The sequence below is a fragment of the Polyodon spathula genome, chromosome 32 (genome assembly GCF_017654505.1).
Source record: "Polyodon spathula isolate WHYD16114869_AA chromosome 32, ASM1765450v1, whole genome shotgun sequence".
In the NCBI taxonomy this organism is placed as follows: domain Eukaryota; kingdom Metazoa; phylum Chordata; class Actinopteri; order Acipenseriformes; family Polyodontidae; genus Polyodon; species Polyodon spathula.
The window spans coordinates 6,907,321-6,933,188 of record NC_054565.1 but is presented as its reverse complement, the minus strand read 5'-3'; the positions used below and the strand labels follow the sequence as shown (position 1 = coordinate 6,933,188).

The 25,868-nt window shown below is 42.4% G+C and overlaps 2 protein-coding genes across 2 annotated transcripts in view; one reads left to right on the top strand and one right to left on the bottom strand.

Annotated features, from left to right (window-relative positions):
• Positions 1-579: 579 nt before the first annotated feature.
• LOC121303303 lies at positions 580-8,719 on the bottom strand. The gene is made up of 5 exons (XM_041233894.1): positions 8,212-8,719; positions 5,648-6,312; positions 3,574-4,026; positions 3,011-3,210; positions 580-723 (listed from the first exon to the last, which is right to left on the bottom strand). The coding sequence occupies exons 1-5, from the start codon at positions 8,544-8,546 to the stop codon at positions 580-582; spliced, it is 1,797 nt and encodes a 598-aa protein (XP_041089828.1). The 5' UTR covers positions 8,547-8,719.
• Positions 8,720-10,833: 2,114 nt separating this feature from the next.
• The window catches only part of LOC121303302 (CUB and sushi domain-containing protein 2-like), a 132,932-nt gene continuing 117,897 nt past the window's right edge, over positions 10,834-25,868 (top strand). Inside the window, exon 1 of the mRNA XM_041233893.1 lies at positions 10,834-11,190. Coding sequence (XP_041089827.1) covers positions 11,007-11,190 — 184 coding nt within the window. The 5' untranslated portion in view covers positions 10,834-11,006. The remainder of the gene's footprint in view (positions 11,191-25,868) is intronic.

Below are 25,868 nucleotides of genomic sequence, written 5' to 3'. Positions count from 1 at the left end.
GGGAAGGGGAAGAAGAAGGGGGGAAAAGGAGGAGAAGGAAGGAAAAAGGAAAAATGGGAGGGAGAGAAGAGAGAAGAAAAAAAAGAGGAGGAAGAGGGTGAGGTGGGGAAAAGGGGGAGGAGGAATGAGTTGAAAAGGGATGGAGAGGAGCAGGAAGTGAAAGAAGAAACAGAGAAAAAGGAGGGAGGAAAAGAAGAGAAGGAGGAGAGGCAGAAAAAGAAAATAAGAAAGAGGAGGGAGGGGAAAAGAAAGAGGGGAAAGAATGGAGGGGGAAGGAAGGAAAAGTGAAAAATGGCTGGGTGGTGTTTGAAAAGGATAGGGAAAAGGGAAAGGAGGGGGGAAGAAGAGAGAAGAAAAAAGAGAAAGGGAAAGGAGTAAAAAGAGAAAGGAGGGGGGAAAAAAAAAGGGAAAAAAGAAAAAAGGAAGAACGCGCAAGGGATGGGGAAAAGAGAGAAAGAGAAATGAAAAGAAAGGGAGGAGGAGGGAAAGAAAAGAGGGAAGAAAAGGAGGGAAAAGGAAAGGAGGGAGGATAAAAGGGGGGGGGGGAGAGAAAAGGAAGGGAAAGGAGGCCAGGGCAGGCTATCCTGTCCTTCCCAGTGTCCCAGTGCTAGCAGTACAGCACCAGTCTCCCTCACTTACCTGTCTTGCATGAGATCCAGCCTGGGAGTTGAGAACCTGCTGGTAGTTTATCTGGGCTCTCTGCTGCTGCTGCGGAAAATAGTTCTGTGAAAAGATACCCGGCATTCAGAATCTAAACAAAAGCACACGTGCATAGTAGAACTTCACAATCAAGGCTACTCTCGTTACAGTCCTCATCTGCTCATATGGGCAGAAATTAGCATTAGCTATTCAGTATTAAGGCCACCCGCAGCAGTGCCACGCGTATCACACCACTGGTGTATTACTAGTAAGAACAACATGCTGTAAGACTGGCAAACCCTTTGAAAACGTGGAAGGGGCACGATGCAGATTGATGTAGCTGCAAAACAAAACATTAGACAACAACACCAGCAAGAAGGAACTGTTTGCATACCAGAGAGTTCAAATAACTATACAAATCGCCGAATGTTTGCCCAGTGAACCTTCAGCACTCAGGTCACCCTGCTTTAAGGCTCTATTCTGTTAGTTCCTTGCTGGTCTTAATAATGAGGTTCATTGTATTAATAAATATGTAAACTGATGAATCTCATAAAAAATATATCACAGAATGGAGGAAATCAATAATTTTATACAAGTGGTGCCAAGAAAATGTCAATACAATGTTTGTGGCAGATTTTCATCCCCAGATTCCTTGTGCAAACAGTCGACAGGGGTGTCTTGTCGAGAGAGTGTCTGTAGAGCTCTGTAACAGAATGGAGCTGAGCTGTGGCATCTCACAGACTCAGCCTGCAGGCCCACGCTTTATAAATCAACACGCCTTGTGTCGTGTGTCGTGTGTCCCTTATATAAGAGATGTCACCTCATGCAGTTTGGGCGAGAGGACCGCGAAGCGAAGTTGGGACGCTGTGGCTGCTCCAACTGTGTGCAATAAAGGATAAGATTTACAGGATAATAGATACTGGAGTTTTGGCAAATATTTCACGGTGATTAGTTGAGTTTAGTGATTTATAATGACTGGTAATGCACACAAGATATTTAAAAGGTAATTATCAGAAGGGTTGTTGTTTTGTGTGTGTGTGTGTGTGTAACAGATTGCACTGTAGGCCTGACGAAACGGACCCCTGCTGTATTCTCATCATATTATTCCCTCTCTCAGCCTCCTGGGGTCCTGCAGGCAATGTGAGATTCAAGGGTCACTTTAAAGCTGTCTTTAATTACAGAACAGTGACACTGAAGCAAAGAGAAACAGCCAGCATGTTCTGGTGCAGGTTACAAAGGCTACCTGGCTTGCTCAAGGGGTTTAGGAATATTTCGGGTCTATACAGTCAGAACGTTGATTGATAGAAAGACTGATGGATTACACACATGCATGCATCACACACATGCATTTCACTATGGTAAACTGTTTATAAAGGAAAACACGGATCCTTGATGAAGAAGGTGTCAAGGATCTGTGTTGCCTAGCAACAGCACGCGACGGAATTAACTGCGTTATGTAACTGAGGAAGCCGGCGAGGGAAAGCTATGGAACAAGTTTCTGCCGGCAGCCTCCTCACACTTACAATGGGAAATCAATCATTTAGTGAAGCCGAACAGTTCACTCTTCATATGCAGTTTTATTGTCTCCCTAAAGAGAAAACATCCCTTATTTTTGTTGTCTAGTTTTTTTGCCCAAAAGAACACACTGAGGAGTGAGGACACACGTGGCAATAAACTGAACACTTCTAAATTACTTTAGCAAAAATGATTAAAAAAAGAAATTGCTTTTATTTGATTAGTAAACGATCGGCATTAATCAGGCCACTGTGCAGCAAAGCTAAGATCCTTTAGGCTATCCTCCCTCTTCAGAACAGGGCAACCTCTTGGACTGAGCATGCTTGTTCCCGATATGGCTAGAGAGCAATGCAAGGGTGCTGTGTGCCTGTGTGTACTAGAACTAGTGCATTGTCTTTTTTCCAATTCAAATTCCCAGGGTCTCCGTGACAGGGTTCCTGTCTTGCTTGCTCAGAACAGCTGATCAAGCCATTACAGCACCCTAACAGCTCAGAGAGCAACTTCTAATGGGAGTGGCAGCTGCACTTGGCAATTTCTTTATATAAGTTTGCAAAGAGGGCATTGCAACACAAGGCTGCAATCTACCTTGTAAAGTGAATGCAGAGAGAGAGAGAGAGAGAGAGAGAGAGAGAGAGAGAGAGAGAGAGAGAGAGAGAGAGAGAACTTGCTTTGTTTTTGTAATACTCTGCTGTATGCTTTTTTCGTGGTAAGACACGGTTTTCTTCTTGCTTGCTCATCACCAAAGTAACATTAACTCCGCTATACAAGCTATACAAGGGACCTGGATAAAAGCAGCAGTTCCAAACACTGCCCCAGCCGACCACAACGGAAAAGCAATATTGTGTGGCTGGGTTACCTGGTAAGGGCTGAAGCCGGGAGGGTTGCGTGGAGGGGGCTGGCAGTTGGTCAGCGGTGTCCTGGGCACAATCCCAGCCACGCTGCCTGGGATGAAAGTCTTCCCGGGGTACTTCAAGGCGCTGGGATGCACTGAGGCTAGTGAACACACCCTGCGGCTCGGACAGCACATCCTGCTTTTTTCAACAGCACAGGCAGCTGCTAAAATGACAGCATATCCTTTTAGAAAAGTTTCCCACAGTAGAAACATAGGAAAGCATAATAAAACATAGTGAAAAGCATGGTAAAGACGAGGTAAGAATTGTAAATCCTAGAAAGGTATTGTAACACTCATACAAAAAATGTGACAGCATGGTAAATTATGATAAATAGCATATGAATGAAATAAAACATGTAAAACTGTTAAAAGGGGAAGCTATTGCCTTCATCAATGTTTCCTATTTTCCTGTCAACCCTAAATGACATTCAACTTTCTATTGCCTGGGCTGTTTAAAACCAAAGGTCATTTCCAACACACACAATACAAAAGAGAGAGTGGAAAAACCCAGTTCCTTTTTAACTTACAGATAGATTCTGGCGGACCTCTCGTGTGGGCCACCCTGCAGCTGACTGCAGCCTGGCCATCTGGTCTCCTGACATTATCCAGGAATTTGTAATGCAAGCCTTTCTCTGGCTGGGCAATCTGCTCCCTCGCGCAGTCCTGCCCGAAGCTGGATCCTGAGCCCGGGTCGTTGCTGGTGGCGCCGAGCCTGTCGCTGGCCTTGCTGGGCACGTTGGGGTCCTTCCACGGGAGAGGCTGGGGTGCCAGACTGGCCTGTCTAATCTGGGCTGGCACCCTGGCCACAGCAGGACAGCCTGGGCTCAAAGAGCTGGCTGGTGCTGGGTTGCAAGGCACAGGCATGTCTTGCCCTTGGCAGGCTCCTCCGAACAGGCAGGCGTTCGACATGCGCAGACGAAACTCTGCAAGGGTCTCTTTGGTTATCAGGATATGTTTGCCGACATTTTTCAAATCAGATTCTACTGGGGAGGATTAAAGAAAAATAAATCAGATATATAATATAATATATATTTTTTTTACTGATCCCTGTTTTCAAATCCTGACTGCATTGTATAATGCCCTTAAAAAGTTTCAATGTGTTTTGAGAACAATATCATGTGACGATTCCACTTGATGCTTACTTCAAAATAAAAGCTACCCTTAACCGCTGTTATTGCAGGAACAGACAAAAAGCAACGCCATTGTACTGGGAGCTTTTATTTTGATGCTTGGAAATGTAATGTTTTCGACCGTCAGATCTTCTAATTTATTGGAACAAAAAGATGGGAAGTAAAAATCTTTTTTTTTTTTAAATAAAGGCTTATGTTCCTTCTCTTTGGAATCGATGTCTTATATTGGTTGACTGGATGTTATTCCTCATCATCGCTCCCCGGATTCAAGAGGAATTAACTGCAATAAAAACTCATTGCTGACTGATTGCGTTCAGCCCAGAGCAGCATAAACAGCATTCATTTTCAGAAAGCCATATTGATTCAGCTCTATGGAAACCTGGTGGAAAATCTTTTCGCAAGGATTTAGTGACTTAATACCTTTGTTTTGAGTAAATGCTGATCTGATCAGTTCTTGAAGGACTCTTTGAATGTGCCCATTGATCCTCCCTCCTCACGATGTGTTTTACTGCAGTCCCAACAGAGGAGGGGCACCTACACATCAAACTCCAGCTGACCCCAAGCACAAATACATTCACTGAGGGGTTTAAAACGATACAGTGGACCCAAAAAGCCCCTCAATGCCATGCACCTGCTGTGTATAGTTCAGTATAAAGACTGGTGAAGGTCATGGAGAAATGAATGCCGTCAAGTTTAATTCACACCCACCCACCCCCATACTCCCCACTCCCCCACCCCTGCAAACAACAATGATTTTTAATCCTAAAGCTCTTGTGAAGAAAATGACTTTAATTTATCTTTCAAGCCATAGGTGTGCCTTGCACAAAGCTGGGAGATTAATTAGTAAAATCATGTATTCACCAGCACAACCCAGATCTCATGTCGAAAACACACGCCAGCTGCAGTCTGGCACCATGAAGCACCTTTTAATAACCCAGCTCTGGGACGTCATTAATATTAATAATATATATAATCAGCAGCACCCTTTGCCTGGACTGTTTACACATTATAACAAGGCAGCGAGCTACACTGTGGAACTGAGCAAAGTTATGAGAAGCTGTGTGGAGTGTTGTAATGTGGCAGTGTGCAGAAGCATTGCGCCCGCTCAAACAAATTCTGATGAATAAATATAGAAATCCTTCCTTTTGGAAAAGCTGTGTCAACTTTCTTACCCAAAACTGCTTTACAGTTTATAATGGGTATTGATTATTTATTGTTATGCTAATATTTATTATAAATTATGCTGGTAAATGTTCTTGGGATGATTAATGAGTTTTGCCGGCAATACAGCTCAATACCTGCCTGCCTAAATAGACAATCAGTGTAAAAACATATCGAGATGTCATTCCTGGACCAAACTAGCAGTGCAAACTCAAACTGTGATGTTACTGCTCTATTAATGCAAGGAATTTACAGACCTGCATTTATAGATGAATACAGAATCTGTGGTATTACGGTGATTCTTGCATACCTATGCATTGGGGGAGACTGTTCCTTTGCTTCTCGGGGGTGCGGAGTCTGGCAAACACTGGCAGCAGCTGGGGGGTCTTCTCGCTGTCCTGGGCCTCTGCCGGGGAAGGGGTGGGAGTGGTGATGGGGGAGGTGGAACAGGCACTACCAGGGCTGCCATTGCCCTTCCGATTGCTGCACCTGCCCGAGCGGAAGATGCTGTCCTGCAGGAAATCCCGGATCAGTTTGGCTTCCTCCAGCACCACTGTGTTATCAGTTGCCTCGATGGGCTCCCGAGGGAACTCGGAGAGGAGCTGGGAGATCTCTCTGTTTAAAACAGAGGGAGAGGGGGTGGTGGTGGCAGGCTGGGACCGGCACTGGGAGGGAGTGGGGATTGCAGAATCAGGAACCGGTGCCCCCTGAGCTCGGGAGCCCCTGCTCTTCTGCTGCGTGCATTCGATCCCCCGGATGACGGACCTCATGTACTTCTCGATGTTTCTCCTCACCTCCTCGGCAGCAAGGGTCAGTGAGGTCCCGGCGGGGGGGCACTCCCATTCTGCCTGGCGTTCCTGTGAGTTCTGGCTGCTCTGGGAGTCAGTGTGAGAGGTGAATTCCTTAACCAGGCTCAGGTACTCCTGCTGGACCATCAGTGAAATGTCGTTGTCCACCTGATGACACCTCACAGACCTGCCATTTAAAACAAAGAATTAAAAAAGAGCTTGACCCTCATATGCCCTCTTCTAGTTTTTATATGGGACATGTGGAAGACACACATGCGTGATAAGCTCATATGAGGGCCCAATGTTTTCCCCATATAAAAAAATAACAAGTTGAATGAAAAATATCCAAAACTACTTTTTTCAGCTATTATTTTAAAATATGTCATGCATGAAAAGGTGAAGGATAAGGCTTTGCAAACTGATCTTGCATAATCTTGCTAAAATTCAAAAGCTAACAGATTGATTTGATCAACCTATACCCTGATAGACCACAGCTGGATTTTCTTTAGAGTATTTTACAGCACTGGGGGGTTATCATGGATTGCATGAACGATCTATTGGTGTTATTCCAGGATTAAGGTGTTTGATGCAATCCAAGGGGATTCCCCGGTGCTCTGACCCATTCGATCCAAGCTTATCACACTGACACCTCTCTCATTGATTGTTTCCAATAATCAATGAAGGACAGCTTTCCTCCATTTCTACTATCTGGACCCCACTGCACAGATCCTCACCAGACAAGCCACACAAATGCAAACTACAACTCATATTATCCAAACTAAACAGGACCAGGCAGTGTTTGGAGAATCAAATTATTCTGATCATTCACCGTCATGTAAATATATAACAGGCAGCGCTGCACTGATAGTCGTGCAGACCCCCGCTCCCCTCCCCTCCCTCCCCAGACAGAAAGAAAGAAAGAAAGAAAGAAAGAAAGAAAGAAAGAAAGAAAAAGAAAGAAAGAAAGAAAGAAAGAAAAAGAAAGAAAGAAAGAGAACGTGCTCTTCAGGGGTTAGTGGTAACGACATCAATACAGTCAGCTACAATGCGGCCAATCATGTTCTATCTGATCCTTAAAAAAAAAACAGAAAACCTAATAAATAAGTAAATAAACTGCACGGTCTGATTGACAGACGCCGCACTGAAGCCTATACCCTGCAGTGCAAATAAAATCAATTAAAATGTTCAAATGAAATAGCACAGCTACGTTTTGTTCCGGGCCCGGTGGGTGCCTCGGAATTATCAGCTGCGCGCATTTTAAAAATGTACGCTTTCCACTTCATTTGCATCCGTGACCTTTTGTATCCCGGTGCTTCAATTCCGCTTATGAATCAAGTGAGTATATCAGGTTATCTTGTAGTACAAGTGCTCTATTCAGCACAACGCCCTCCCGTTTCTCATTACAGCGCGCCCGCACTGGAAATGCAAGCGCAGCGCCAATGCCACCCATTACAAAATACAGAGTGATAGAATATCTTTCTCCCTATGACTAGTCTGGGACGCAGTAACTGCGTGGCTCGGTGTGACCAGCGAGTCCAAGCTGTCTCCATGGTCACCTAGAACAGAATGTTCCTGAAGAGAGTTCCAAACGGAACCAATTGAACCATAACTAGTGTGCGCAAACACTCAGACAGAAACACCGGTCTGCTCACACCGCCAACGACACTCGAAGAAGAGGCTTGATTTAGGTCTTGAAAGCCAGTGTTTGTCCACAGTTTTTATGTACCCTTTTCTTCTTATTTAAGCATTTTATTGGTATTTTTAGCTGAATAAGATACTTGGAGACGTATTGTTAGCAGGCCCTTCTCTTCTCAGCCACTGCTTTTAAGCAGTCAGACAATAACAAGTTAGACTCTAAAAATGAAAACTTTGGGAAGTCATGGCTCTCTATTATTATTATTATTATTATTATTATTATTATTATTATTATTATTATTATTATTATTATTATTATTGTTATTTATTATTATTATTATTATTATTATTATTGTATTATTATTATTATTATTATTTATTATTATTATTATTATTATTATAATTATTATTATTGTTATTGTTATTATTGTTATTACACGGGTTTACTCACTCTCTCGCCCGCTCCGCATCCCTCTTCCTGCTGCGGGTTCCAGTTGTCTCTTGTTGCCTCAAGGAGGAATGATTAATGCTCTTGTTATTCGTGTCGTGGTCTTGGTTCTGACGGTGGGTTGTCGATAAGCCTTCCCTCGAGTGGCCGGTGGTTTTTGTGGCCGGTGCTGATGATGTCGAGATCCTTTGAACTCTTTTCCAGATTTCGTAGCAGATGTTGTCCAAGGCGTCCCGCGGAGTATCTTCGTGGATCCACACCGACCGGGGGAAAGGTCCAAGCGGATACGATCGATTCAGTTGCCGCTGAGGATGGACAAAATTCACCTCAGCTAACATTTTTTTTTCTCGTTATCACGTCCTGCTTCTCAAGATGAAATGGGACAGTTTTGTTTTTAATCAGTGCGTGTTGGATCAGGGTCTATGATGGAATGTTTAGATTTGAACGTGTTGTTCTTTAATTAAAAATAATAATAAATTGATTGTCAACAATACATTTAAAAAAAAACCTAACACCCCTAACCCTGATATCAGCATATTGTATTGATGTATTTGTTTCTTTACACAATACGCGTTTTATATAAGATGTTATAATGTCCACTCTCTTTACGATTTGAATTATTATTATTATTATTATTATTATTCTATAATCACGTGATTATTTGCTGGTTTTAAAGGATTTGGGAATGTACCTGTGCCATAGTTTTAACTGCATTAAATGGGAATGACGCCTGTCACCTGTAGATGGCGGTAAAGAGCAGGAATGAACGCTGAGCAGCCTGGGTGGTCTGGATTCCACTGCTGTCCGCGGTGCAAGGTTCTGAAAGCAGACGCGTTCGCACTGATTCACATGCTGTATAGAAGACGCGGTTACTCCTGGATGCATCGTTGTCATGCAGCCTGTATAACGCACTCTGCTAAGTTTGTGCATTTTATTATTTCGAAAGCACACGTTTCACCAACCAGATTACTGTATCACCACGGGCATAAGCAAACTAATGACGTGTTACACGCAACACGCACCTGCCACTGGAATTTACTAGCGTGTGTTCCGTGCTGCCAGGATTACATTCTGCGCTTATGGAGCAAGGAGACATACAAACATACACACCCGTGTAGGCAAGGGAGAGTTACAGACAGCGGTGCGGATTTAAATCGGCTTTCACTGCTGTTTATCTCCGTTACTGTGGCTCCCGGGAGATGAAAAAAAGTGATTATTTGGAGCTCAATGCTGTCCAGCTCCTAATTGATAAAGTGTAGCTGAAGAATCGATATTGTATGAGCGAGGCATTGATATGTATCATTTCCCTGGTGACTAGATAACGAGGAAGTAATACCTAGAAGACCCGGCTTACATGGCCTCCGGTTTATCAAGGCTCTTTAATATAGAGCGGGGCTCCTTGTGGCGTTCTCTGGAACTCTTTATTCTTCAATGTTCTATTAAGAAAATAGAATCAGTCTCTCTCTCTCCCTCTCCCTCCCTCCCTCTCTCCTCCCCTCTCCTCTCCCTCTCCCTCTCCCTCCCTCCCTCCTCTCCCTCCTCTCCCTCCCTCCCTCCCTCCCTCCCTCCCTCCCTCTCTCTCTCTCCCTCTCCCCCTCTCTCTCTCTCTCCCTCCCTCTCCCTTTCTCCTTCCCTCCCTCTTTCCCTAAACTAGTTAAGTTTGTAACTTTTGTTAACTTTGGCACACTAGCACAGAGTGACACGCCTGATATTACAATGCAGATTACAACTTGCCCTTCTCTTAACATTACACAAGCCTCGGTTTAACGGTCCACTCTGCCGCTTTGAAGCGGGTAGCGTTGGCTGGTCTGAGTTGCAACACCGCGCCGAGGCACAAAGCGCCTCTTTCATAGTTGGGGTTTGGTTGCCTTGGCTGCTGGCATCAGTTTATAAACTTAACTGCAAAGTAGGGAGGGGGAGGGTTTGGAGGGAAGCTGTGAAAAGAAAGAAAAGGAGAGATTGAGTCTGTCAAGTCTGCAGAGCGCGGTTCGGCTGTCAAACGGGTTCATTGAAGACAACTGGAGCAATCTAAAGCGGAGAGTAGAGGGAATATACTCCCAGTGCGGGGCTGATTGTTTCGGGTCCTAAACCTGTCTCCACTGATACAGCTTGAGATGGATGACAAACACTGCGGCGAGTACGCGCGGATCAGGGCTTTCGAAACCAACGATTCTTACACAGCGAACAGCAGGGAGCTCTGAAGTTCAATGATAAACAGAGCAATTTATTTGCTCGGGGTTTATTAAGCATCGATTTATGACCCCTTGAAACATAAACACTGGGTTTAAATCCCCACCCCCCCCGCCACACACCCACCCCTGAATAACAAATGCAGGTAAATCCGTTGAGTTAAAGCTATTATTATATCCGTCTGTGGCGAGGCTTTATACAAAAGGATATATAGATTCAGTATTTGACAGAAAAAATAATAATAACAATTTATATATAATAAAAAGGGGACTGGAGCTTCCAAATTTCACGGGAGCAGGGGATAGGGAGAGAGAGAGAGCAGGGAGATAGAGGAGAGAGAGAGAGAGAGAGAGAGAGAGAGAGAGAGAGAGAGAGAGAGAGAGGGGTGGGGTGGGGGTGGGGGGGGGGGTGGGGGGGGGGGGGGGGTGTATCATCTCCGGCAGAGGAGTCATTTTGCTGAATTCGCCAACCCCGCAGACTCTGGGCGATGGTTCATTCCAACCGCAGGAGCGGAGCCTCAATGCATTGGGATTTCTCTCAGCGCCGACACAGAGCGAACCTTCCTTTTAAACCCTCCGGTAACGTCCCTGCCCAAAAACAACACTGATATGAGAGCCGCTTCGCAGTGCAAGGGACCGGGGCTGGGCAGGACAGCGTGCAGGCGTTCACTGAACGGGACGAGGGAACAGGACACAATGGGATTTTTTGCTCTGATGAAGGCGGGAGTACTAGTGCAATATTGGAGCCGAGTTCTGTTCGTGTATATGGGGCTGCTGGCTTCATCTGCAAATGGTAAGCTGCTCAATGCGCGGCAGAGACAGGAGTGCAGGAGAGGGAAAGGCATGCTTTCAGTGACTGATGTGTGGAAATACTGGAGGTATTATTTTCCTTATATGGAAGTTTCACGGGCTTGGGTTTAAACAAAACCGTTTGAATGCAGCGGTAATGTTGTTATGATTATGATTATGATTATTATTATGAGGAGATGCTATGGTTCTTCTTGGCTGGTGTTGGAAATGAAGACGGCAGCTGTAGTACCCGTTGCTGTTTGAAGGGTTGCGTTTGATTGATAGAAACGCGAATTCCGATTGGGTTGCTCTTGTTTTTTCGCGTGTCTCTTTTCGTTGTAACCTCTCAGATAAGCGCGGGGTGTTGGATAAGATCACTCCATTCTTACTGAGCGCATCGCCTGCAGGGGCCGAGGGTACCCGCAAGAGAAGCAGGCAGTCAGGGCAGCAGGGCACGCTGGTTATCCCGTACATATGTCCTGTTTTTAATACTGGATTGTTTTTCACCCCCCCCCCCATCCCCATCCCCCCCCTTACACGTTCCTCATGCGCTGCAAACGTGTGACGAAAATAGCACAGGAAGAAAGCCAAAAATACACACATAAATAATATATTTGTTTATTTGTTTATTTTGTTTATTTATTTATTATCACAGAGACAACACCATGCAACTTCATAATGCAAATACTTAAAAAATAATAATAATACAAAAAAACAACGCTGTGTTAATTCATACACCTGTCGTTTCATTTTTTTGCACCAAGCTAAACCAAAAACAGCAAAGCTGGCATCCTGAAAAAGATTCTCGTTGAATAAAGTTCAGTTGGTGCGCTAGTTAGGCATTGTGCTGTAAGCGTGTTTATTAAGTTGGGGAATGAATTATGCTCTCTCTCTCTCTCTCTCTCTCTCTCTCTCTCTCTCTCTCTCTCTCTCTCTCTCTTTATATAATCTCTGTTCTTCGGTGCTTGTTACTGTATCTGCACCAGCGCACATGTTTAATGGAAAATTCTTGATTCGAAAATTCACTGGGAACAAGTCTTTGCTGTACGTGTTTTATATGTGCAGTACACTGTATGGTTTCCTAAATAATCGAGTCGCTGCGTTGATATCCTGAGACTGGTCTAACCATGTTAATGGCGTATGCACTGTGCTCACAGCGTGTACTCAAACACGGATTCGGTTATTTATTGTATCAATCGACCTGAATGTTAAATATATAAAGCTGGTCATATATATTTGTCATGGGGTTTATTAGCACCCTTGTGAATATTACACTCGAGTACAGTGTGCAGATATTGGAGTGAGCTATATAGGTTTTTGGACATGTTACCCAAACCTACACGCACCCTTCTCGTTTTAAAAGTACAGCGATGCCCTGCACTGTGTGTGTGTGTGTGTGTGTGTGTGGGGTGTGTGTGTGTGTGGTGTGTGTGTGTGTGTGGGGTGGTGTGTGTGTGTGTGAGGGGGGGGGGTTCCACCCTTCATCACAACCTTGCGTTTGTTAAATTAAATGTGTGTGTGTGTGTTTGTGTCGTGGCTTACTAAGTACCGCTGCGGTAAATAATAATAATAATAATAATAATAATAATAATAAATAATAATAATAATAATAATAATCGTGGTTTAGGCTTTTGAAACGAGCTGAGCTCTTTTCTCATTTCTAATGTTTCACAGTGCTCTTTTAAAAGGAGCAGTTGCCTGCTCTTCCCATTGAGCGGCACCAAAGCTTTACTTTACCCGGGACTGTTATGCAATACAGTGAATACAATCAACAGGAATACCCGCACTGAAAAGATATCTGAAAGAACGGACCCTCACATCCAAACGCACACACATGTACTACAGCCTTTGCAACCCGGTCGCCTTTTCACCACTCCTTAATAGTGGCGATTGATTTAGAAACTGAACAGTTTCACAGGGACGATTAAAATAAACCCCAACACGAGTTTTAAACCTGCTGCATAAGACTTCATTCTTAAACAACCTGCCTTTGAAGAGCATTACAGTGATCATAATGAATCTCTCTCCGGCTCTCTCCTGTTTTGCGCGGATAATTACACTGCAGGATAATGCAACTGTGAACTTTGGTATTTACGTATTTTTCACACCCACATAAAACCAAGAAAAGCTACCAAAAGTTATTCAATTTCTCATCGGTTACAGAGACAGCCTGTGTCAAGTAGGCGGGTTTTTCCCCCTCGAGGCGATGATCACATTATTTTGTTTGATTATTATTATATAAAAAAAGTAATCTATTTCTATCCATCTTCATTCATATGTTTAGTGAGAAGAAAAACAGAGAGTTGATGTCCTTTACCGAACCCTAATCCCATTTAGAAATGTTTGCATGTCTATGCAGCACCGCTGTGGAATATATTTCAAGCCTGCCAATATATCCTTTCTCTTTACTTTCATTTGCGTGTCAACCAACAAGCTATTCTGACAAGGAAGGCCGAGTCAGTGAGAAATTTAATTATTCTTTGCTAGCAACGTCAATGGCGGTTTTGGTTTACTGTAATTTCGTGTGCCAGCATCAGTTTTACCAGTGACTGATTTCATTTCAAACAGCTTAAAAAAACAAACAACAAACAACAACAACAACAACAACAAAAAAACCCCAGTGCTTTAGCCCGCTTTGTCGATTAAATACCAGCCCTGCGTCATCGTGTTTGATTAGCGTTAATGATCAATGAGGTCTCTCTTTTAAAGAGTGTTCGGAGCTTGCTTATCACCTGTATGAAATTCACAGCATGGTCGTGCTCTAAACCAGTCACTGCTGGCTGCTTTGCATTCCAGCTGAGCCCTTATCTACTGGACTGCGCAGTTCAGGGATGTAACGGTTCAACTGAAGCCAGGTGTGCAGTTCATTCATTATTTAATTAATGAAGTACGTGCATGGAGCCTGGTCACGGGTTTCAGCAGCCTGGCTCACAATTCACACTTCCCAAATAATCACGTGTTTAGATAAACCTTTACAATTTCTGTGTTTTAAAATACATTAACAATGAAGATACAAGGATTGCGGCATGGTGGCATTTATCGATGTTTTCTTTATAGGTGACCTCTTTCATTAGGGTTATAAGCACTGTAAAAAAAAAAAAAAAAAAAAAAAAAAAAAACCTTTCTTTTTTTTAAGCAAATACTAAGGTGGTCATGTTTAAAGACTATCAAATAGTTTTTATTTTTCAGTTCATGTCTCGACTCCTGTCATAGCAACAGTGAAGCCAGGTGTGCATGAATGATTAGTTCACCATTGCTAAGAACTATTTTATCACTTTGTGGAGAAATTATTTACTGTGCAAAGTGCCTTATCTTGGTAAGCACGTTTTTTATATATAAAAAGCTTTGATGTGCACGGATGCATTTATGATCATATGTAACCTTTGTGCACATATTTCTCACAGAAAGCAAGGCTTAATTTTGCAGCCCTATTTTTTTAATCCATTTTGGTTATGAACTGGTTTTGAAGTGTTCCTGTTTCTTTAAGATGCAGTAGAATAGTCACAGAGCGCTTTAACAATGAACATGAAATAAAATAATACATATGCAGCCTCCAGCCTGCATGCGTGGGTGACAGCGAGAAAAAGCAAAAATGCAAAAGTTATTTACATAGGTAGAAAGTTTGTGTCAGACAGGGATATTATAAATTATTTTCACATGCCATGTTTTTAAAATAGGAAGTCTTATATAATCGGCGAGATCCGCAGGGGTATTCCAAAAAAACAACAAAACAACAAAACAATAAACAAACATCTAATTATACTTTGTCCTAGTTATTGTGCGTTCCAGGCTTCAAGTTAAAGTGACAGGGCGAATTTAATTCACCGGGGCCTGTTCAATTTTCTGCTGAGAATATATGCCCATGTCAAAGAGAGACAGTGGCAGTGGCTAGAGGTGGCAAACAATACCTGCTGCTGGACAAATGTTGTCATGACAGTTTATTTCAGTGGGAATTTTCCCTCAGCATGCAGTCCCTGCCGGTGGCTGAATGTTGCATCTGTCCCTTGATCGTATTATATATTCAGTTTCGCAAGCCAGCTGGGTGTTTCTCAAACACCTGGGCTCAGGCTAGCTAGCATTCCTGCACATGAAATGCAGATGAGAAGCGTGTAGTCGGTGCCCCTTGCTGGTTCTGTCTGTTTGCCCTCCGAATAGTGCTTTCCTTGTACCAAGAGATGCTTTTAAAGGACCTGAATGTGACTTTCTCCTTCAAACAACAACCACAAACAAAAGAAAAAGTGTCTGTTCTGCACCGGTGCAGGCTTCCAGAGTTCGGTTTCTGAGGCTGATGTGGCCTGTTGTGAGACAGCAGCAGGAGATAGAGATAAGATCTATACAGCTAGAGGATCTGTAATACAGCTAGAGGATCTGCAATACAGCTAGAGGATCTGCAATACAGCTAGAGGATCTGCAATACAGCTAGAGGATCTGTAATACAGCTAGAGGATCTACAGCTAGAGGATACAGCTAGAGGATCTGTAATACAGCTAGAGGATCTGTAATACAGCTAGAGGATCTGTAATACAGCTAGAGGATCTGTAATACAGCTAGAGGATCTGTACAGCTAGAGGATCTGTAATACAGCTAGAGGATCTGCAATACAGCTAGAGGATCTGTAATACAGCTAGAGGATCTGTAATACAGCTAGAGGATCTGCAATACAGCTAGAGGATCTGCAATACAGCTAGAGGATCTGTAATACAGCTAGAGGATCTGTAATACAGCTAGAGGATCTGCAATACAGCTAGAGGATCTGTAATACAGCTAGAGGATCTGTAATACAGCTAGAGGATCTGCAATACAGCTAGAGGATCTGTACAGCTAGAGGATACAGCTAGAGGATCTGCAATACAGCTAGAGGATCTGTAATACAGCTAGAGGATCTGCAATACAGCTAGAGGATCTGTAATACAGCTAGAGGATCTGTAATACAGCTAGAGGATCTGTACAGCTAGAGGATCTGTACAGCTAGGATCAGCTAGAGGATCTGCAATACAGCTAGAGGATCTCAATACAGCTAGAGGATCTGCAATACAGCTAGAGGATCTGTAATACAGCTAGAGGATCTGCTAATACAGCTAGAGGATCTGCTAGGGGATCTGTACAGCTAGAGGATCTGCAATACAGCTAGAGGATCTGTAATACAGCTAGAGGATCTGCAATACAGCTAGAGGATCTGTAATACAGCTAGAGGATCTGTAATACAGCTAGAGGATCTGCAATACAGCTAGAGGATCTGCAATACAGCTAGAGGATCTGCAATACAGCTAGAGGATCTGTAATACAGCTAGAGGATCTGCAATACAGCTAGAGGATCTGTAATACAGCTAGAGGATCTGTTTTGCAATTCAATGATTATTGTGATGCAAAGTGTAATTATTGTATTCATTTCCATATCAAGGAGCTATGGTCTGTTTAGGGACACTCCTCGCCCCCCCCTGCCTACACGGAAGCAGTTTGTTAGGCCAGTCGTTACTGGTGATGCTCACCAGCACTTCATTTGGTGGGAGGTTCTGCACACGAGGACTGATTGATATACAGTAAAAACAACAGACACACAAATAAGCACAGAGACAGAGACAGAGAGAGAGAGAGCCATGTTCAATTAACTCTAGCCATTCAGCTTGCTTCTGACTTGTGGCAGGGCTCATCTGCAGTGTGTTTAGATCGAATGATGCTGCTGTTATGAGGCTGTCATTGTTTAAAGGATTCAAAGCAAAACTGAGATTGCTGTATGAAACAGGTTGACAGCCACAGATCTCTGCAGGAGATCTTTGTGTTTCTGCTCTGCTGTGGAAGCATTACCTCCAGAACCACACCAGAGCCGAACTTAACCTATACATATACATACATATATATATATATATATATATATATATATATATATATATATATATAGATATATAGATAGATAGATAGATAGATAGATAGATAGAAAGATACTCGTGTGTGTTCTGAATTGAATCGCTCCCAGTTAAGATGTTGTGCTCAGCTGCACATTCAAGCCAGACACCCAAATCAAAGATTTATTTTTACAAATCTGACAGAGGCTTCTACATTCAGTGAAGTGCCTCTCTGTGTCACAGGCTCTAAACCAGTCAGGGAAGCAGGGGTCAAAATGGTATACAAGATTTAAAAGCTGCAAATTCAGAAATCTGTCTAACAAGACATCTCCAAGACACCCTCTTTTCTTTGCGTTTCGTCAGTTTTTGTGGTGCAGCTTAGCTCTTTGGCATCAGCATTTTCTAAGCTTTGATCCCTTGATTAGATTAATCTGAATCTAATTTAAAATAAAGGATAATAATCATCTCATTATTTTAAACCTTGTAACCAGTTTTAACTGTTTGTGACCCGGTTTAGTCATCTTACGTTTCTGCTAATTCCTGGGAATCTGTGCAGGCGAAAAGTGGGGAAAAAAAACCCAATTAAAAACTAAAAGTGCCATATATTAGCAGTATAAACAGTTCCTATAAACAGAGTGCATGTCGAGAGGGTGGGCTGTGAGGGTAGCTCGTGGGGGGTAATTACTCATTATCAGAGAACACAGCTGAGTTTGTGATTATTAGACCACATTCTTGTCTCGCAAAGGCGCCTTCATTCCAAGGAGATTCCTCTAGAGCCACAGCTACGTACCGTTCCATACTGAACCCTCTAAACTGTCTCGCAATTAGCTAAGCAATGAGCCCGTCTCATCAGCCCCCTCCTTCTTGCTTAAACTTTAGGATTTCTGCTTCACTTCAGAAGAGCTGCTGGCAGTATCAGTGCATTTTCCTTGTCGTGGTTAAAGTCTCTCTCGTGTTCAGAGTAGTGGGACTGGGAGCAGGATTGATCACATCTTGCTTTATTGTCGCTTTTGCCACAACAATTCACAGCAAGCGGCCTGTGATGAATCTCCGAAGTGGGACTCAAGCACAGGCAGCACCTGTACTGCATTTACTGGTATCCCAGCTGGTCGAAATATATTTAATAAAACAGCAATCCAAAAAAGAAGAAAGGTTGTGAATCGATCTGTCCAGGCTTCATACTGAACTGCACATTTTGACTAAAATAAAATGAAACTGACAACTAACAGGGTCAAATGAAAGGATTCACAGAGATTGTGGGCAGCATTTTTAAAGTCTATTTCCATGCACATGTTTGTTTGTGGTATAGCACCGACCAGATATATCCATTTTTTTACACCAAAATGTAATTTACTCATTATTTTAGTCAGCTGTAATAAACTAAACGGCAAACGTTTCAAACAGAGGTCTTGCTCAATGTTTAACTGTAAGTCTGGCCTAACAGCTTCTCAGGTTGGTTTAAGGGTGTGTTGTCTGTCACTAGTCATCTACACATTATCTTCTCTTAAAGCCCTTCATTGAGCAACATTCCAGAAAAAAAAAATAGAAAAAATAACAGGAGGGTTTTTTTTTTTTTTTTTTTTTTGCCTTATTGCCATGGTAACCAAAATAAAACCCAAAGGCATGAGTGCTGAACTGCAAACAGACTTAGGTGGCTTCTTCTCAAAGTTGTTTTCCGATCAGATTCGACTTCAAAGAATCTAAAACAGAACACAAACAAATAAAACAAACAAAAACACCATCTGTCAAAAAGAGATTTATTTATTTATTAAGAATTAACTTAAGAATCTTTACCGATTTGTTATGAAAATGCTGAAATGGCGCCCGACCGGTCTAATTTCCGCGCCTGGGTACCATTAAAGCAATCTGTTGTTTTTTTTTTTTTTCCTGGGGTAATCAAATTAGTCTTTCCATTGAATAGGCACTAGGAGCAAACAACCACTGACCAGAGCAGTCAGCAAATAGTCTTTAAAAAGAAATGAAAAAACAATTCTAACTGTAGCGATGCAGTTCTTAAATTGGTGACGAGCTGCTTGTGTATTCATAAGTTTATTGGAGGCAGAAATACAGAAAAAAAAAGCCGAGGGGGAGGATGTGGTTTATTAATACTATACAGGGCATCGCGGAGGTTGAAGGTGATTATGTCTTAATGGAAAGGAATAGAAAAAACATGCATGATAAAAAATAGGCAAAAACAACATTTACCCACTAGATGCTTTCAAAACAAGCCATATTTGGCTGGAAATCTGACAGCACTGGGAGTAGCCTAGAAGTGGCATTCGAGGCGCATGCATTACCTATTAAACATGACCTCAACTTCAATTTACAAATAAAATGTGAATTCCTATCATTTGTTTGAGGAAAATCAATATTTGAATTTCCGTTTCGGTCTTTAAGATTTAGGGCTACACCACTGGAGAGGGATGCACAGCCCAGGGACGCACGGAGATCATCCGCAATAATAGACTCGCCGGCACAAAGTAGATAATAGTGTGAGGGCAGATTTCTGCACACAAGTGCATCCTCGCATTGGGAGAAGGGTTCAGGTTGACGACAATCATGTTTGGGAAGGGAGAGAAAATCGGGACTATCCAGTGAAGTGAAGGCTGCTTGAGCTTTTTAAACTAAACCGTTTCTCGCATAATCCAGGCCAGTGCGCACAATGGAAGGAACAGAAGGAACTTTCACTGGAATCCGATTCTTTTTAAAGGGGCCCCTAACAAACTGCCTGTTTATTTGAGTAGTCTGTTCCACGAGTTTGCTTGTGATTGCAGCCTCCGAAATGTTTTTGCGGTATCGAATGATTTAAAATACTGATAGTAAAAAGTGTGACTGGAAGGAAATCCTTAGTTTTTATTTCTACAGTTTCAGATTGGAACGCATTGCCAGTAGGACTTCGATCAGAGACTTTCTATCTTCATTTGAACAGTTTGTTGTGTCATTATTTGAAGAAGCCCTGTGTGTGTGTATGTGATGCTGTGTAAAGTTTTAAATGTGTGTTTTATGTATGTTTTTATGGGATTGTAATTTGCCGCTGTGCTTTGGACGCCTTTGTAAACGAGCAATTTATAGCTCATGGCTTTTCCAATAAAAATTTGAATACACAGTTAATTTTTTTTTTTAAAGAATAATCAGGAAGGTGATCAAACTGGTAATTAAGTAAAACAATTCAAATTCACAATAGATTCAACAGATTTAAGAACATTCGTTCTGAAGATAAAATACGAGAAGAGAAAGAATTTGTTGTTGAACTTGATGGCTGTTTGTGTTTGTGTATGTGTTTGTGTTTGTGTTTGGGTTTGGGTTTGTGTGTATTATGTTTGTTTGTGTTTGGGTGTGTTTGTGTTTGTGTTTGTGTTTGGGTTTGGGTTTGGGTTTGGGTTTGGGTTTTGGTTTGTGTTTGTGTTTGTGTTTGGGTTAGTGTTTGGGTTTGTGTTAGTATTTGTGTTTGGGTTAGTGTTTGTGTTTGTGTTTGTGTTTGTGTTTGGGTTTGGGTTTGGGTTTGTGTTAGTGTTTGTGTTTGGGTTAGTGTTTGTGTTTGTGTTAGTATTTGTGTTTTTGGGTTTGTGTTTGTGTTTGGGTTGTTTGTGTTTGTGGTTTGTGTTGTGTTTGTGTTTGGGTTTGGGTTTGTGTTTGTGTTTGTGTTTGTGTTTGGGTTTGTGTTTGTGTTTGTGTTTGTGTTTGTGTTTGGGTTTGTGTTTGTGTTTGTGTTTGTGTTTGTGTTTGTGTTTGTGTTTGGGTTTGTGTTTGGGTTTGTGTTTGTGTTTGGGTTAGTATTTGTGTTTGGTTTAGTATTTGTGTTTGTGTTTGTGTTTGTGTTTGGGTGATTTCAATCTTATTCTCAGTACTTTCTCTCAGCTGCCCCGTCGCTGAAAAGCCTGGCCTGTCTTTCTGCACCTTGCCTCAAGTTCTTTGTCCCTCACCCGCAGATTTTGCAATGAAGCCTTTTCTTTTTCTGTGCAACCTTTTAAAAAATACAGCATCATTAACACATGCTGTAAAAGCTGACAGATGAAAGGGTTTCTAACAGTCTGCAGGGTAGAAGATCATTACAAACATGACAGAAAAATACATATATCTTGTGTGCATGGCTTGCTATCTCCTGTGCATAGGTATCTCGTGTCCATGAGAAAGTATGACGTGCGCATGATATATATATATATTTTTTTTTCTCTCATATCCCCTCCCGGACTTCGTAGGAAAGAAACATCAGAGCTCTACTCCAAGTCTCTCCCTTTTCATATAGTGAATAATAAGCGAGATAGTCAGGTGCTGATTCTGCCCTTCACAGTTTCAGAGTAGTCCATTATCTGTGTTCATACAATGTGCAGGGCTGTTTTAGCCAATTAGAGCACAGATAGCCATTCATTTATTAGGCAGCAGCAGTCTAAGCTGACCCCTATATATACCCTCAACCGTGTAGTCATGCTGCTACATGTGTATTTATAACCATGCAGATATATTGCAGCCCCAGATAAAAGCAGAAGTCATAAATAAATACATCACAGTCTAGGGGGAAAAAGCACAAGCTTGACCGGGAATCAACATTGCTTTCTCTAGACTCAGGCAGAGTGCCCTAATAAAAGCCGTTCAGTGTGATCAGCCTGTCAAGCACACCAGGCAGGGAGAGATTAGGAAAAGGCTTCCTTCACACGTGTGAGCCTTGTCTCGGGCGAACAAATTAAAACAAAACATGCTTCCAGCACGGCACTGTTAATTATTAATGCATTCTGTCTGAAACTGAGAAAATATAGCAGACACTTTGCATGCTCATCCTTTAAACACAGAGAAATCCACCTTTCCATCATGGGGTCTCTATCGTTTGAGTGGCTTTTTAAAAAGTATTTTTGCAGCGAATTGCACACAGTTATGCTTTGTTATTAAGCGGCGGTCAGGACAGCAGTGCAGTAATTAAAATGTCCTCCCACCTCTGTGAGGCTGTGTGCGTTCCTGGCACCAAGTCGGTTCTGAATTAAAATTCACGGCAGAGCCAAGTCCCAGCGCTGATTCACGGGGGAGGAGCGGACCTGGGCAGACCTCATCTCCATGATTACCTCTGTCATTTACATGCCTCACTTCCGGCAAGCCAAGCCTGAATATTAAACAGCCAGGGAGTTGCGCTCTGCTCAGGCAGCGTCCACAGTGGCTGTTATGGAGCTGCCCTGCCGCTGCCCTCCGCAGTCACAAAGCAGCAAGTCAATAGTTTCTACCCCTGCTGTACCTGCCTCACTGCGCTGGGCAGAGGGAGACGGGTGAGAGAGCTGCTCACTTTACAAGAAAAACAACTCAGCGATTTAAAAAAAAAAAAGACTTGAGAATGCAGAGTCAAGCAGGTGTACAACGAAGCAAAAAGCATCAAGCAAAGCCCTTTGTTCAAGCACTTGAGAAACCCCCTGCTTTTGTAACAGGAATTATTATTTTTTTTTTGAAAAAGCAAACCTTGAAACACGTGCAGCTTTACTCACTCACTTGACTTTGCTGACGTGAGATGGTGTGCTCTTGCATCGTTTCGTTTGGTGTCTGTGTGGGTTAAATGGTTTTTAATACTCCCCTCTCTCGGGAGGTAGTTTAATTAGACCCACATGGAACTTCAAACCCACAACAGACACTCAATTAATCAGGGTTTGTTTTCAGTGCAAATCTTCCATTTCTTCTCCCCCCCCTGCCCTGCCCAGGCAATGACTCAGGAGCCTGTCCCTATACATGCCCAGACAGGGGCAGGCTGCTGTCGTACTCTCCCTCTTGTTTCCCGGCTCCGTGGGTAGCGTGCTTCCATGGCAGTTTTATTCTGTATTACAGTGTTGCAATGTGAGCCAGACGTTGTAATTACAAAGATATCCAAGGGGTAGACCCTGCAAGTGTGTTGTTACCTGTCAGGATTAACTTGAGATGTCTTCAGGCTTAAATCACCAAGGAGGCTGAGAACAGCAGTATCTTACAAGAACACTAAACCGATGAATACCCTGTAACTACTGCCCGATACATTTTCTCTTTTCAGCATCCGGCTGCTTTCTCAGATTTCCTCATATTCTGTTCAGTTTTCTCGTGCAACAACGGCTCACCGACAACTACAGTACAAAGCACTATTTTGTAGGCTGTGTGAATTTTTCACTAGTAAAATTATTTAAAAGTTGTTTCAAAACATCATCCAATCACGGTTTAAAATATCTGCTTTGTAATAAGGGCCTCTAATTGGTGTGTAATTACACAGTAGTTTCTTAGTAATTCAGCTGTTATTATGCGCAGTTATAACACACTTCATGTGTGCATCTCTTTGCATGATATTTTGCTTCTTTCCTTCTCACAGGCCATGGTATTTTTATTAAACAGATTTTCTGTTCATTTTAACGGAGGAAGATTTTACATGCATTGCACGCTGAGTGTGGTCTTGAGGTTCCAATGTGGTTTCCAACGGCATATGTTAACATACGGCTTCAAGAAAGCCAGGACTGAAAGGGTTAAAACAGTAGCTGTGGGAATCCAGATTGTATTAGTATTATAATTATAATAATAATAATAATAAATGCCTCCCTGAATTAATAAATGGTGTCTAAAGCCGTTCCTAATCTGTTGTTCCAGGGCTGAGTTTGCACTGTTTAATATTCAGCGAATAAAGAACAGACGTTGTTAATGCAAGAGGTCATGGCATTGTGAAAATCAATGGGCAAACCAAGCAGCTAACACTGCCCCCAGGAAACCCTTCCAAGCCCTGCTCCGTTTGCTTAAAGAGCCATTGATCACAAGCCAAAGGTGGCTGGGATTGTGTGCTGATGTCTTAACCTTGTGGAGTGGCATCTCCGGGGGTCTCTCTAATCCGAGAGAACAGAACTGAAAACTGAATGGCAGCTCGGGGTGTCGTTTAACTGTGCAATGGTGTGGTCTGATTTAATAAAGCAAACATCCGTGGCCTTTATCTGTACTGTATATTAATGATCTTTGGAATGAGTCAGAGCTTTAAAAAATACAAATAAATAAATACAAATAATAATAATAATAATTAGATTAGATCATTACTGTAACTATATATATTAATGACAGGCACTGCGATGCACACCAGTTATACTGTTGGTAGATAACCTACGAGAGTGTGCAAGGACACTATTGATAGCAAACGTCACCTTTAATTGTATCCTGCAGTAACATCTGACAGCGTCAGTCCCAGGTGGAGCCCAGCATTGACCGACCTGCTGATCGCCTCCAGGGCCAGCATGCTTACAAGCCAATAACACTGTTATAATCACAGAGGGGCTTGTGCTTGAACTCTATGCTTGGTTAGCGTGGAAATGCAGCACAGGAAAGATCTATGTCCGTTATTGATTTCTTGTACAGTTGAAGACACCGTCTCTATTGAATTAGTTATCCCCAGGGTCGTCTTTTTAGGAAGTGTTGAAAGAGTTAAGCAAGACGTTTTAAAAAAAATAGTTTGGGGTTAAAGGTTAAATAAGAATAGCCATGTGTATGCAGGTATGTGTTCAGTACAAAAATCAATACAAAGTCATGTTTTAGTTCATTTATAAAAAGAATTAACAGTGTCTTTTATAGTGCGTTAGCAATGTAGCTAACGGCAAGTTTCGGAGGAGAGAGGGAGTGGTGTTGCAGGAGGGGGGAACAGGACTGCATGAGAATGAGGTCCCATGCCCTTCGCATTGTCTGGTCCTTCACAGGAAAGTGATTGCAGCTCTGACTATAAACCGAGAGCTCCTCTATTTAATAACACGATGAGACTTTGCACTCTTTACCAATGTGTGGTCCCGGCCGAACGTGTTTGCAAACCAAGACCCGCCGCACAGAAAGATTGAAGTCAGTGGTGCGAGACTGATGAAAAGATGTACAGTGAGCGTTAACATGGAAATGAAGGGAAGCCTGTCAAATGAGCAGCATGCACTAGATGCACGACAGCCTCACACGAGGATGCAACTGAAAAAACAAACACACATCAAATATATTTATTAACGTGTCGTCCAGCAACTGAGAACAAAACTACTTGTTTCAGATAGTTTTAAACAATATTGTGTGCATGAAAGGGTTAATACAGCCAGTCTAAGGTTTCTCCTCACTTCTGATTGATTTGTTTTGTTTGTAGCAATGTTTATTAGTCTATCAGTAAACCGCTGCAGAGGTTAACCCCCCAGCGGGATTAATACAGAGTTAAAGTGACACACTACTGTTTAAATCAACTATTTACCGGAAGGTATAATAGATTGACACACTTTTTCTGCCAACGTATTTAAGTGTTCTGCAGTGAGAGATTTAAAATCAGCCCCTAAGTGTTTTTGCTATATATCCCCACTCAAGGGATTTGTTTCAACGTTTATCCCTTTAAGGGAAATAGGAGTCACACACAAAAAAAGAACAATATATTATTTTTTTGCAACAAGATGCACGAAACAGGATTTTAAATGCACTGACAGGTCGGGTCTGGTCAGGCTTTCTGTACGGCTTCAGGACTGCTGTTTTGTGATGTGCACAGTATGTTGCAACCTTAGTAGACATTTAAGAGCGGGATTAAACGTACACTGCACAAGCATCTAACATTTAAAAGCTAGCAAATTGCAATGTGTATTTTAAGCGATATTGAGCAAAGCTCTAACAGTATACATATTAAATACAGGAGACTGCAGAGTCAGGGGAGAAAATAGCACACAGCTTCGTAAATTGAAGATCTTATGGAGGTTTGTTGGCAAAGAGTGGAGTTAATTACCTTTTGCTTTGTTCAGGACTCACAGAATCTTAATGGGAATGTGGACAAAAAATGGAAGAGGTTATTTGGAAATGAAGCCAAATGAGTAATTTGGCCTGGATTGCTGAAATGTTATTGCAGTTTCATATAGAATACAAA

Coding starts and splice junctions, on each gene's coding strand:
- LOC121303303 (XM_041233894.1), bottom strand. CDS start 8,546: ATGTTAGCTGAGGTGAATTTTGTCCATCCTCAGCGGCAACTGAATCGA. Junction 6,313..8,211: donor GATGCGGAGCGGGCGAGAGA/GTGAGTAAACCC, acceptor TTTAAATGGCAG/GTCTGTGAGGTGTCATCAGG. Junction 724..3,010: donor CCGGCTTCAGCCCTTACCAG/GTAACCCAGCCA, acceptor ATCTTTTCACAG/AACTATTTTCCGCAGCAGCA.